We start from the raw sequence: 12,727 nt of genomic DNA, 5'->3' as shown, positions 1-12,727 counted from the left end.
GCAGCTCTTTTGGCTCCGGGTCAGCAGTGTGTGGGGCGGGCTCCTCAAGTTTTGAGGGTGGGGTCTGTGACGTAGCAGGACCCGATTGGCTTCTGCGGCCGTCCCTCGCGGCCCCGCGACGAGCTGGATGTTGAGTGTGCGGCAGTCTTGGAGCTCCTGGTTTTCCGTGCGGACCTGTGGCTGCAGCGTATGGTTGAGGAGAGGAGACAGACTTACCTCCTGCGATGACTCAACTCAACCTTTTATTTATTTATTTATTTAGAGACGGAGTCATGCTCTGTCGCCCAGGCTGGAGTGCAGTGGCGCGATCTCGGCTCACTGCAACCTCCGCCTCCGGGTTCAAGCGATTCTTCTGCCTCAGCCTCCCGAGTAGCTGGGACTACAGGGGCGCGCCACCACGCCCACCTAATTTTTATATTTTTAGTAGAGACGGGGTTTCACCTTGTTTTCCAGGATGGTCCCAATCTCTTGACCTCGTGATCCGCCAGCCTCCACCTCCCAAAGTGCTGGGATTTACAGGCGTGAGCCACCGCGTCCGGCCAGCTGAACCATTTTAAAGGCCCTGGTGCTTGAGGAAGCCAAGATGTGCCAATTTTCAGCGGGAGCTGCCCACGTTTTAACAGGGCGGAGTCAGAGCGTCCGCCCTGGTGGCCTGGAGCCGCGCACTAGAGCTGGCCTAATGTCGCTCACCTTTTTTTTTTTTTTTTTTTTGAGATGGAGTCTCGCTCTGTTGCCGAGTCTGGAGTGCAGTGACGTGATCTCGGCTCACTGCCACCTCCGCCTCCCGGGTTCAAGCGATTCTCCTGCCTCAGCCTCCCGAGTAGCTGGGATCACAAGTGCGCGCCACCACGCACGGCAAATTTTTGTATTTTTAGTAGAGACAGGGCTTCACCCTGTTGGCCAGGCTGGTCTCTGACTCCGGACCTCAGGTGATCCGCCCACCTCGGCCTCCCAAAGCACTAGGATTACAGGGGGCTCGGAGTACAGGCGTGAGCCACCGTTCCCAGCCAGTGCCCCGATTTTGAAGGTTGAAGAAACTACTTCCCCTATTTGGGATACAGTTGGGGCAGGGAAAGCAGAACGGGTGTGTTCAGGGACAGCCCATAAATCATCCTTACAGGATAGTCTAAAGAAAGGACGAGTTGGGCCGGGCGTGGTGGCTCACGCCTGTAATCTTAGTTCTTTGAGAGGCCGAATCTCAGTACTTTGAGACGCCGAGGTGGGCGGATCATCAGGTCAGGAGATGAAGACCATCCTGGTTAACACAGTGAAACCCCGTCTCTACTAAAACTACAAAAAATTAGCCGGGCGTGGTGGCACGCGCCTGTAGTCCCAGCTACTCGGGAGGCCGAGGCAGGAGAATCGCTTGAACCCGGGAGGCGGAGGTTGCAGTGAGCCGAGATTGTGCCACTGCACTCCATCCTAGGCGACAGGCGAGACTCCGTCTCAATTTAAAAAAAAAAAAAAAAAAGGACAAGTTGGCCAGAGCTGTGGCACACACCTGTAATCCCAGCACTTTGGGAGGCCGAGGCAGGCAGATCACCTAAGGTCAGGAGTTCAAGACCAGCCTGCCCAACATGGTGAAACCCCATCTCTACTAAAAATAGAAAAATTAGCCAAGCGTGGTGGCGCGCACCTGTAGTCCCAGCTACTCAGGAAGCTGAAGCAGGAGAATCGCTTGAACCCGGGAGGCAGAGGTTTTAGTGAGCCGAGATCCTGCCATTGCACCCCAGCCTGGGGACTAAAAGCAAGACTCCATCTCAAAAAAAAAAAAAAAAGCCTAGCGCAGTGGTTCACGCCTGTAATCCCAGCACTTTGGGAGGCTGAGGCGGGTGGATCATGAGGTCAGGAGATCGAGACCATCCTGGCTAACATGGTGAAACCCTGTCTCTACTAAAAAAAAAACAAAAAAAGAAAACAATTAGCTGGGTGTGGTGGCGGGCGCCTGTAATTCCAGCTACTGGGGAGGCTGAGGCAGGAGAATGACGTGAACCCGGGAGGCAGAACTTTCAGTGAGCCGAGATCACGCCACTGCCCTCCAGCCTAGGCGACAGAGCAAGACTCCAACTCAAAAATAAAAAAAAGAAAAGAGAGAGAAAGAACGAGCCCCAAAACCACAGGTCTCCTGGACGGAAACTGGCCAAAGGCAGTGGATACAGTGAAGAATACCTTGGGCAGTGAAAAATGAATCTTGAGTTCTGACCTTCCACTGGGTAAGGTGTACAAGTGTGAGGATTCTATGAGAGTCAGTAAAAGTTAAGCCATTTATATATGTATGGTCCAACCATATATAATCGGCCCTCCATATCTGCGTGTCCCACCTTTGAAGATTCAACAAAGAGCAGGTTGAAAATACAGTGCTTAGTCATGGTGGCTCACACCTGTAATCTTGCACTTTTGGAATCCAAGCAGGAGGATCACTTCTGGCCAGGAGTTCAAGACCAGCCTGGGCAGCATAGAGACCTCCTTTCTACTAAAAATTTGGGGAAAAAAAAAAATTAGCTGGGCCTGGGGGCCCGCGCCTGTAGTCCCACCTACTCGGGAGGGTGAAGCAGAGGGATCACTTAAACCCAGGAGGTCGAGGCTGAGTGAGCTATAATCCCTCCACTGCACTCCAGCTTGGGTGACAGAGTGAGACCCTGTCTCAAAAAAAAGGGGGGGAAGAAAAGAAGGAGGCTGGGCGCGGTGGCTTACTCCTGTAATCCCACCACTTTGGGAGGCCGAGGCAGGCAGATCACCTGAGGTCGGGAGTTTGAGACCAGCCTGACCAACATGGAGAAACCCCATCTCTACTAAAAATACAAAATTATCCAGGCGTGGTGGTGCATGCTTGTAATCCCAGCTACTCAGGAGGCTGAGACAGAATCGCTTGAACCTGGGAGGCAGAGGTTGTGGTGAGCTGAGATCGTGCCATTGCACTCCAGCCAGGGCAACAAGAGTGAAACTCTGCCTCAGAAAAAAAAAAAAAAAAAAAGGCTGGGCGCGGCGGCTCACGCCTGTAATCGCAGCACTTTGGGAGGCCGAGGCAAGCGGATACATGAGGTCAGGAGTTCAAAACCAGCTTGGCCCACGTTGTGAAACACCGGATCTCTACTAAAACTACAAAACAGGCCGGGCGCGGTGGCTCAAGCCTGTAATCCCAGCACTTTGGGAGGCCGAGACGGGTGGATCATGAGGTCAGGAGATCGAGACCATCCTGGCTAACACAGTGAAACCCCGTCTCTACTAAAAAATACAAAAAATTAGCCGGGCGAGATGGCGGGCGCCTGTAGTCCCAGCTACTCGGGAGGCTGAGGCAGGAGAATGGCGTAAACCCGGGAGGCGGAGCTTGCAGTGAGCTGACATTGCGCCACTGCACTCCAGACTGGGCGACAGAGCGAGACTCCGTCTCAAAAAAAAAAAAAAAAAAATACAAAACAGCCGGCCGTGGTAACGTGTGCCTGTAATCCCAGCTACTTGGAGGCTGAGGCAGGAGAACTGCTTGAACCCAGGAGGTGGAGGTTGCAGTGAACTGAGATCACACCACTGCACTCCAGCCTGGCTGACACAGCAAGACTCCATCTCCCCCCCACCCCAAAAAAAAGGAAAGAAAGAGAGGGAGGAAGGGAGGAAAAGGAAAGGAAATATTGTAAGGATGCAGAACCCACAGATCTGAAGAGCTGACTTCATATCTGCTGTTTGGCAGGGCCAACTGTAGGACTTGAGCATCTGCAGATTTCGGTATTCACAGGTGGTGCTGGAACCAATCCTCAGCAGTTAACCCATGTATAACTATCAATCATATAACTATGTAATGGTTGAACTATCCGTCTTATCTATATACGAGTGTATTGCAGAGTACCAGACAGGGTAGGTACTCAGTAAACATTCCCTTTGGCCATTCTCTGAATCTTGTTTGATTTATAATGTGGTTATTGGGCTTGGAAACAATTCTGAGAGGAGTGGAATGCTCAGGGCCTGAGGATGGGTCTCTCAGAGGTTACAAATCAAGAAACATCTGACAGGCATGGTGGCTCATGCCTGTAATCCTAGCACTTTGGGAGGCTGAGGTGGGTGGATCATGAGGTTGGGAGTTCGAGACCAGCCTGGCCAATATGGTGAAGCCCCATCTCTACAAAAAATAGAAAAATTGGCCGGGCGCGGTGGCTCACGCCTGTAATCCCAGCACTTTGGGAGGCCGAGATGGGCGGATCACGAGGTCAGGAGATCGAGACCATCGTGACTAACACGGTGAAACCCTGTCTCTACTAAAAATACAAAAATTAGCCGGGCGTGGTGGCGGGTGCCTGTAGTCCCAGCTACACAGGAGGCTGAGGCAGGAGAATGGCGTGAACCCGGGAGGCGGAGCTTGCAGTGAGTGGAGATCGCGCCACCGCACTCCAGCCTGGGTGACAGAGCGAGACTCCGTCTCAAAAAAAAAAAATAGAAAAATTAGCCGGGCATGGTGGCGCACGCCTGTAATCTCAGCTACTCAGGAGGCTGAGGCAGGAGAATTACTTGAACCCGGGAGGCAGAGGTTGCAGTGAGCCGAGATCACGCCATTGCACTCCAATCTGAGCAACAGTGAGACTCTATCTCAAAAAAAAAAAAGAAATATTTGTGTTAGAATGGCAGTAGGAGGGGCTGTTAACTTGCCACTGGAGAACTGAAAGGGGCAGTGAATGCCAGGTGCCTGGCAGCATAAGAAATAAGAAATAAAAGTCAAGCGGCCAAGCACGGTGGCTCACATATGTCCCAGCACTTTGAGAGGCCAAGGCGGACGGATCACCTGAAGTCAGGAGTTCGAGACCAGCGTGGCCAACATGGTAAAGCCCCGTCTCTACTAAAAATACAAAAATTAGCTGGGTGTGGTGGCAGGTGTTTGTAATCCCAGCTTCTAAAAAAAAAATCAAGCAAGAAAAGAATTGAAATTCGAATGCCTTCTCCCACTACAACCACTCTGTCTTCAAGGTTGTTATTCCACCTACCCAGGGTTCTGGCGCCTCACTTTTTACTTTACCTGATATCGTCAGTTACTGATACTGTCCTTTCTAGTTAAGGATTAGCCTAGGCCTTAGAAATCCCTGATCAGGGCTACTGCATCACCCTCCGTACTTTTCTCCCTCCAATCCACTGGCCACCAATGATTCTTGTTAGAAGAATCTTGTTGCATGTTTGCAAATCTGTTTCTCCAAGAACAGTAAGGCTGGGCCAGGCACGGTGGATCATACCTGTAATCTCAGCACTTTGAGAGGCTGAGGCCAGCAGATCTCTTGAGGTCAGGGGTTTGACACTAGCCTGGCTAACATGGTGAAACCCCATCTATACTAAAAATGCAAAAATTAGCTGGGCGTGATGGCGGGCTCCTGTAATCTCAGCTACTCGGGTGGCTGAGGCAGAAAAATTGCTTGAACCCAGGAGGCGGATGATGCAGTGAGCTGAGATCTTGCCACTGCACTCCAGCCTAGGCAACAGAGTGAGACTGTGTCAAAAAACAAACAAACAAAAAAACGGCAGCCGGGCACAGTGGCTCAAGCCTGTAATCCCAGCACTTTGGGAGGCCGAGACGTGAGAATCACGAGGTCAGGAGATCGAGACCATCCTGGCTAACACGGTGAAACCCCGTCTCTACTAAAAAATACAAAAAACTAGCCGCACGAGGTGGCGGGCGCCTCTAGTCCCAGCTACTCGGGAGGCTGAGGCAGGAGAATGGCAAAAACTCGGGAGGCGGAGCTTGCAGTGAGCTGAGATCTGGCCACTGCACTCCAGCCTGAGTGACAAAGCAAGACTCGATCTCAAAAACAAAAACAAAAACGGCTTGGCATGGTGGCTCACAGCTGTAATCCCAGCACTTTGGGAGGCCGAGGCAGGCGGATCACCTGAGGTCAGGAGTTCAAGACCAGCCTGGCCAACATGGCGAAACCCCATCTCTACAAGAAATACAAAAATTAGCTGGGTGTGGTGGTATGTGCCTGTAAATCCCAGCTACTCGGGAGTCTGAGGCAGGAGAATCGCTTGAACCCAGGGTTGGGGGGCGTGGGGCAGAGATTGCAGTGAGTGATCGTGCCACTGCACTCCAGCCTGGGCAACAAATTGAGACTCTGTCTCAAAAACCAAAACAAATTTAAAAAACCATGTAGGTGCTCCACCCAGATCCTCTGGGAGTTCTTGCTGTTTCTGTGTGGCCCAGATTACCTTTGATGTGCTTTCAAAGGCCCACACCAGCACCTGAGACTCTTCTTAAAACTCCATCCTTAACAGAGCTGCTTGCTTTACCGACAGATTTTAACCAGTGACTGCCAAGTGGAGAAATTAATCAGTGACTCTGAGGCTTAGCTCTCTCACCTTCCGCCCTAAGGCATAATTGACTGGTTCTGGGCTTTTGCCTGAGGTCACGTCCTTGCTTGGCTTCCTCCCCTTCTCCGTTTTGGGAGCACTTTCTTAACAAATCACGTGGACACGAATCCTCTCAGGGACTCTAACCAGAACCATCCCTTCCTAGCTCAAAACTCACCCATGGGCCAGGTGCAGTGGCTCATGCCTGTAATCCCACCGCTTTGGGAGGCTGGGGTGGAAGGATCATTTGAGCCCAAGAGTTCAAGTCCAGCCCAGGGCAACATAGGGTTTTGTAGAAACCCTGTTTCTACAAAAAATTTTAAAATTTAGCCTGGCATGATGGTCCCAGCTACTCAGAAGGCTGAGGTGGGAGAATCTCTTGAGCCCAGGAGTTCAAGGCTGCAGTGAACTCTGCAGCCACCATATTCCAGCCTGGGCAACAGAGCAAGACCCCATTTCTAAATAAATACCCGTGGGTCCCCACTGCCTCAAGATAAATCCCATGTTTCAGGGCCCTGGCCTCTGACTGCTGCCTGCTTCTCCAGCCTCACTGTCCTGCCCTGCAGCTGGCAGGATTTTTCCATCTAGCAAGTCACTGTGGTTTCGTAGCCCCCTCCATTTGACTTCCAGACACAACTTACCCTCCATCCCCCTGAAGGGTAGGAGATGGTACAGGCCTAGAGTCAGCCTTAGGAAGTGTGCTGTGGGAGCTCAGATGTGAAGGTAAGAGAACTTTCCAGTTCTCCTCCCAGCCCCACCAGGCCACCCTTAGGCCTTTCTTCTTCCCTGGCAAGGTGGGTAGGGTGTTCCCACCTAAGACGTCATCTGGAGTTCTGATTCAAGTCTAACCTTGAGCCTACCTGATATCTTTGTCCAAATCCTTGCTCCTCCCTATCAGGACCCCACCTTTCCTTGCAGTGGGGCACCCAGTCCCTGCTGGGGCCTGCCAGGACACAACCTTGTATGTTCTTTTCCTTGGCAGCAGCAGACACAGTATTTTTAACCTTACTCAGGCTCAGGAATCAGTTGGCTCAGGAGGTTGCCCAGTCTGGTGACCTTCACCTCTAGAAACTGTGACTGCCAGGAAAGGAAGAGTTAGAACTGAGGCCTGAAGCTGGGTCAATCTGGGCCTTCGATATTATCTGGGACCCGGAAACATTTGTTCAACGAGATGAATGAAAGCTCTTTGTGTAAGGTGCTGCAGTCATCCCACTCCCACCAAATCAAACATGCAACAGACTTGGGACCCATTCTACTCCTGGCCCACCAGGCTCTCAGGGCAGGTAAGAGACTGGGACACGAACCAGTTCAACCCAAGGGCTCAGTGAACCTGAATGGGGACAGAAACAAAAGCTCACCTGCCCTCCCCACACACAGGGCCCGTGAGGGCTTTCAAAATGTGAACTTTAATAACAAACAACAGGTCAGAGTGGGGGTTCCCCAGGAACGAGAATGACGGCGCTGTTGCTGGAGGCCTCAGGGTGCCCACTTCCCCTCTCCAAGGTCTGGAGGTGAGGAGACAATGGACCCTATTGAGGCGGGGCGGTGCCCAGCTCCATGTAAGTCCATCTGTCTGGGACCCTAAGACCCAAGATGCAGCAGCGTGTGGAGCAGGAGGCCACCCTGCCTGACCCGGGAGGTCCCGCAGGGAATGCGGCCCAGGCTGGTCAGGCGAGCAGGCCAAAGGCTGTGGGGTCAGATCCGGAAGCTTTCCTCTCGGCCATCGATGTGGCGGAGCCGCAGGTAGACATCCGTGCCAATGCCCTGCAGGGACTGCAGCTGCAGAGACCCACCGAGGTACTCCGCGTAGGCCCGTGATGTGGGCAACCCGAAGCCAAAGCTAGTGGTGGGTAGGGGGACAGGACAGGAGGCTTCAGAGGCTTGAGTCTCCTGGGGTCCCCCACCCCTCCATCCTGGCCTGGCAGGGTCTCACCCGTGCATGGGTCCTGACTGGGCGCCACTGTGCATGTCCAGGTGGCCAAAGAGGGGGCTGATCCGGGGGTCCTGTGTGCTGGCCTCAGCGGTAGTGAAGTGGTAGTCCATGACCCGGTCCAGATCTTTGTGAGCGATTCCTCCACCACGGTCTGAGATCCTAGCAAGATGGCAACAATAATGGGCTTGGCTCAGCTTTGATGGGGGACTCACCACCCAACAAGCAGACAGTGCAAAGTTTGCCTTCCTGTCCCTTCCACCCAGAGCTGGAATGTGGTCCACCTAGACTCTTGGGCCTTGTTTGTATCATCCTCACCTCTGCCAGGGCCACTGACTGCTTATACCTTCTCACAGGATGTGACATTTATCCTCGGCCCAGCATCCTAGACCAACTCCTGACTGCTCGATTTCAAGCTCCTCAGCTGCTGACAGAGGCAGGATACCTAGGCCTGTGGCTGGCCCCAGATCCATTAATAAGCAGCTCATGGCCATCTCAGGATCCAGAGAATAGTTTATCTGGTCAGGGACCAAGTCCCAGAATGGGGCAGGAAGGGGCTCAAGGTCCTAGATCAAGTCAGAAACAGTGCCTGGACCCCCATCCCATCCACCTCAGCCGAACTCCCACTCGGGGCAAACCTGATGATCAGATCGACATCATTGTTGGCGATGGTGATGACCACATCTGGGACATTGTAGGGAGTGTCTAGGTGACTCTCCATTGTGGCTCTATGCAGAGGGGAAAGACCAGTAAGTAGAAGCACCTGGTTCCTGTCTGCCTCCCACCCAGCACATCCAGCCATCCCACCTCATAGCATTCTTGAGCAGCTCCGGCAGGATGTAGTCCAGTGGCATAGGGATGAAGGGAAACCGGGCGGCCACGTGGCCATTGATGCGGACACGGGGCGCATTGCCATACTTGTGCTCACACAGGCGTCTGTGGACAGGAGCGATGGTTCAGTCAGGGGCCCCTCCACCAGTGGTTTGCAACTGGAGACAATTCTGCCCCCCTAAGTAATATATGGCAATGTACAGAGACATTTTTGTCACAACTAGGCAATACTGCTGGCGCCAGGGATGCTGCTGAACTTTCTAACATGCACAGGGCAGCCCCTGTGACAAAGAATTACCTGGCTGGAAATGTCAATAGTGCCATCATTGAGAAACCCTGCTCCCCACAGACCATGCCCCGGGCAAGGGCTCAGACCCAATCCTTCCCTGCCCCAGACGTCTGACCACCCACTGAGCCATTCTTGCCTCACCTGGCAAAGTCCACCCACTTCTCAATAATCTTCTTTGGTGAGAGACGAGTACAGATGATGCCGACAAAGTCAGGCTGGCCGGAGAAAGGAGGTCAGGACTACCCACACCCCTAGCCCCACCCCCAGATGCTGGCAACTTCGGAACTGCCCCAAAGCACCAGCTCCACAGCCTCAACCCCCAGGCCCCTGACACGGATCCCCAGCCCAGTCTCCTCTGTCTCACTTAACGTTCCCAGGCAGGTCTCAGGTCCCAGAGCCCCACCTTGTCCTCATGCAGCGCCAGGTGATGCGTGGCCAACATGCGGATTCCAAGCCTCGAAGTCAGCGTCTTGTCCAAGAAGTAGCGGACGAGCTTTTCATCCTGTAAAGAGTGAGGTCTCAGAATCCCATGCCCTTCCCAGCCCCCAGCAGGCCCAACCCCTCCTTCACTGCCCCAACCTCTATGTGCTTCCGGCTCTCACGCAGGCCCTCTGCCAAGAGGGTCACCACATCCTTGTGGTCATCCAGCAGCTGTCGTACCAGCTGGCAGTACCGGGTGTCGTCCGCCTGGTCCTTAATCTGCAGGTCACAGAGTCATGAGGAAGGGTGGTCCAAGACCAACCTCTCAGCTCCTCACCCTGCTGTGGCCCAGCACTCACTGGAGGGAAGTCTGTCAGTTTCTGGAAGGCACGGATGTATAGCTCGTGCTGCAACGAAGAGGTGTGGGAATTCACAGAGCTGCATGGGCACTGAGCAGAGAACGGCCACCCCCACCTACCCATGGGGATCACCACCCAACTGGTCGACCACGTGATCAAACCCCTACTGCCACCTTTCCAGGCTCCATGAATACACACCTTTGGCTTCTGAGGGCCTGGGGTTGAATCCTGTGTGGCCCTGACACCTTTAGGCAAGCAATCGTCTGCTACTCTGGGCCCCAGACTCCCCACTTGCCCCCTGGGCAGGGTGGCCTGCTGACTGAAGGTCCTCTCTACCTTACCACGTGCAGTATGGTGGGGTTGCAGCCAATGATGAAAGGAAGGCAGCGGAAGCCCTTGATGCGGTGAGCAATCCTCACTGGAAGTTCTTGTTGCAGGTACCGAGCACTTTTCTAGAAGAAAAAGAGAAGGGAAGGCGGGGCTGGAGCCTGAGTGTCCCGGAGAGCTCCAGGATCCACGAGGAAAATAGAGGGCCTGAATCTTACCAGAAGGTGGCTGCCGTCCTGAGAGCGGCCGGAGTAGAGCATCATGGTGGGCGTGAGGCGGACTGAGGGCTAGGGAGGGAGGGGGCCTTGAGCAGAGAACCCCCAACACTCTCCCTCGCGGCCACATCCCTGACCCCGGGCTCGCCGCCCCCTTGCACACCTTCTCCGCTGCCGCGTCGATGGCAGACTGGTTGTAAAAGGAGGTTACGGTCTTGGAGCGCTCCCGAGCCATCTCCACGTGGTGTGTGTCGGTGGCTGACGTCGAGCGGGCACGGAGCGCCAGTGCGGGCCCCAGGAGGGGCCGGAGCGGAGGCCTGCCTCGGGGGCCGCTCCCCAGTACCGACGCCAGGATCATCGTCCTGCTCCTTTCAGATCTGGTGGCCGCTAGGGCTGAGGACCCGCTAGGGCTGAGGACCCAGGTGACCCGAAATGGCGCAAGGGGGTGTGGGTGGGTAGGGGCTCTTCTCCGACTTCAGGGACCAGGGTGCAAAGAGGATGCTGACAGGCTCAGCCCTCGGAGGGCGCTCCCATCTACCCGGCCGGGAAGAGGAAGTTGTAAGGATCTGAATCCACACAGCCTGCACCGTATCTCCACCTGTGCATCACTCTACCCAGACCCGGGCGACCTCTCCCCACCCCTCCCACAGCATCCCCAGACGCACACAGGCTGCGCCCAAAAGACCTAGCCTCCTGGAGCTTCTATTCCCCAACCTGAGGCTCTACTGGTGGTGGGAGGGCTAACGGGGGAGGAGCCCCTCAGACCCTTCCAGCCCGAAAACCTCGCCGCGGCGCCCTGGGGTCCCGGGCACCCTCCTCAGGGGGCGGGACTGCCCCTGCCTGCCCAGCGCCTTCAAACTCGGGCCCCGGGAGCGCGGCCAGCGGACATGCGACACCAGCGCTGGGCCCCCGGGGCCAGCTCGGGAGGGTGCGGCCCGGAGTCCCCAGCGGGGGCCCCCACGCCGGTCACTTGGTTCGGCCCGGATGCCCCCCATATGGTAGATGCCACCCCGTCTGCGCGCCCGCGCTGTGATGGAGGCTGCGGACGTACGCCGCGGGGCCTCCGCGGGCTCGGTAAGCCGGAGTCGCCCCACTTACCGCGGGGCCGGAGCCAGGGCCCGGGTCCCAGCGGAAGGGCTCGAACACTCCACCCGCCGGGAGCCCAGCCGCCTGCGCCTCTGTCGCCGTGACGTCGCGTGGGCGGCAGCGCCTGGTGTGTCCTGGGAGTTGTAGTTTGGTCTGAGGACGTGTAGCCCCGGGCGCCCCCGCATCCAGGCCACGCCCCTGCTCCGGGACCCCAAACAGCACCGTTTCCTCCACACGGCTTCCGAGGCTCTCCGTGTCCCTCCCGGCCTCTATCTTCCGCTCCATGAAACGGGCTTCCTGGGAGCTGGAAGATCTTAGATGTAAAGCGCACAAATCACGTCCTACCTGACTCTTTCTCGGAGGTCTTGTCCTCCTTCCAGTTCTTGGTTCATTTATGGGAAACCAGGCTGGCTGGTTCAAACCCCAGCTCCTTAATATCTGGAGCAAGTTATTTAACTGCTCAGAGCTTGGTAAGATTAAGAAGTATCATCAGTCTTGAGGTTGTGTGGATTACATGAATTTATATGACTGCCTAAAACAGTGCCAGGCGTGGAATTAGCACTATATAAGGGTTAGGCATTATTATTATTATTCACTCATGTCTGCAGAGAATGCAAGTCGCTGACTGGGTGTCTTTTCTGCACCAGGAGAGGAGATTGGGCAGTGAGTTGAATAGATCTTTCCGTGCCCTGCACAAGAAAACAGTTTCAGTTATCATTTGCTGTGATGAGCACTTTCGGAGGAGGCTGCGGGAGCCTCAGGAACTGAGACAGCTGTGTAGGTGCAGCCTGAGCAGGACTTGCAAGGGAGCAGGGTGGGAAGGGTGTGTGGCAGGATAGACAACAGCCCAGATGGTCTGAGGATATGGCTGGAGCCATATGTGATCTGGGAAGAAGGGCGGCGGCAGAGAGCGAAGGACAAGTCTACATTTGTCCTAGGGTAGTTAGGAACCACT

General features: G+C 54.9%; 1 protein-coding gene across 1 annotated transcript; it reads right to left on the bottom strand.

Annotated features, from left to right (window-relative positions):
* Positions 1–7,701: 7,701 nt before the first annotated feature.
* Positions 7,702–11,964, bottom strand: BCKDK (branched chain keto acid dehydrogenase kinase). Its single transcript, XM_033218200.1, has 12 exons — positions 11,785–11,964; positions 10,850–11,220; positions 10,690–10,758; positions 10,486–10,596; positions 10,145–10,192; positions 9,945–10,064; positions 9,769–9,867; positions 9,507–9,580; positions 9,053–9,181; positions 8,884–8,973; positions 8,249–8,407; positions 7,702–8,155 (listed from the first exon to the last, which is right to left on the bottom strand). Exons 2-12 carry the CDS (start codon positions 11,042–11,044, stop codon positions 8,011–8,013), a joined length of 1,239 nt encoding a protein of 412 aa, XP_033074091.1. The 5' UTR covers positions 11,045–11,220; positions 11,785–11,964; the 3' UTR covers positions 7,702–8,010.
* Positions 11,965–12,727: the final 763 nt, after the last annotated feature.

The sequence above is a fragment of the Trachypithecus francoisi genome, unplaced genomic scaffold, assembly GCF_009764315.1.
Source record: "Trachypithecus francoisi isolate TF-2019V2 unplaced genomic scaffold, Tfra_2.0 Lachesis_group10, whole genome shotgun sequence".
NCBI classification, from domain to species: domain Eukaryota; kingdom Metazoa; phylum Chordata; class Mammalia; order Primates; family Cercopithecidae; genus Trachypithecus; species Trachypithecus francoisi.
Note: the sequence above shows the minus strand (reverse complement) of the source record. Positions and strands in the feature narration are given on the sequence as shown.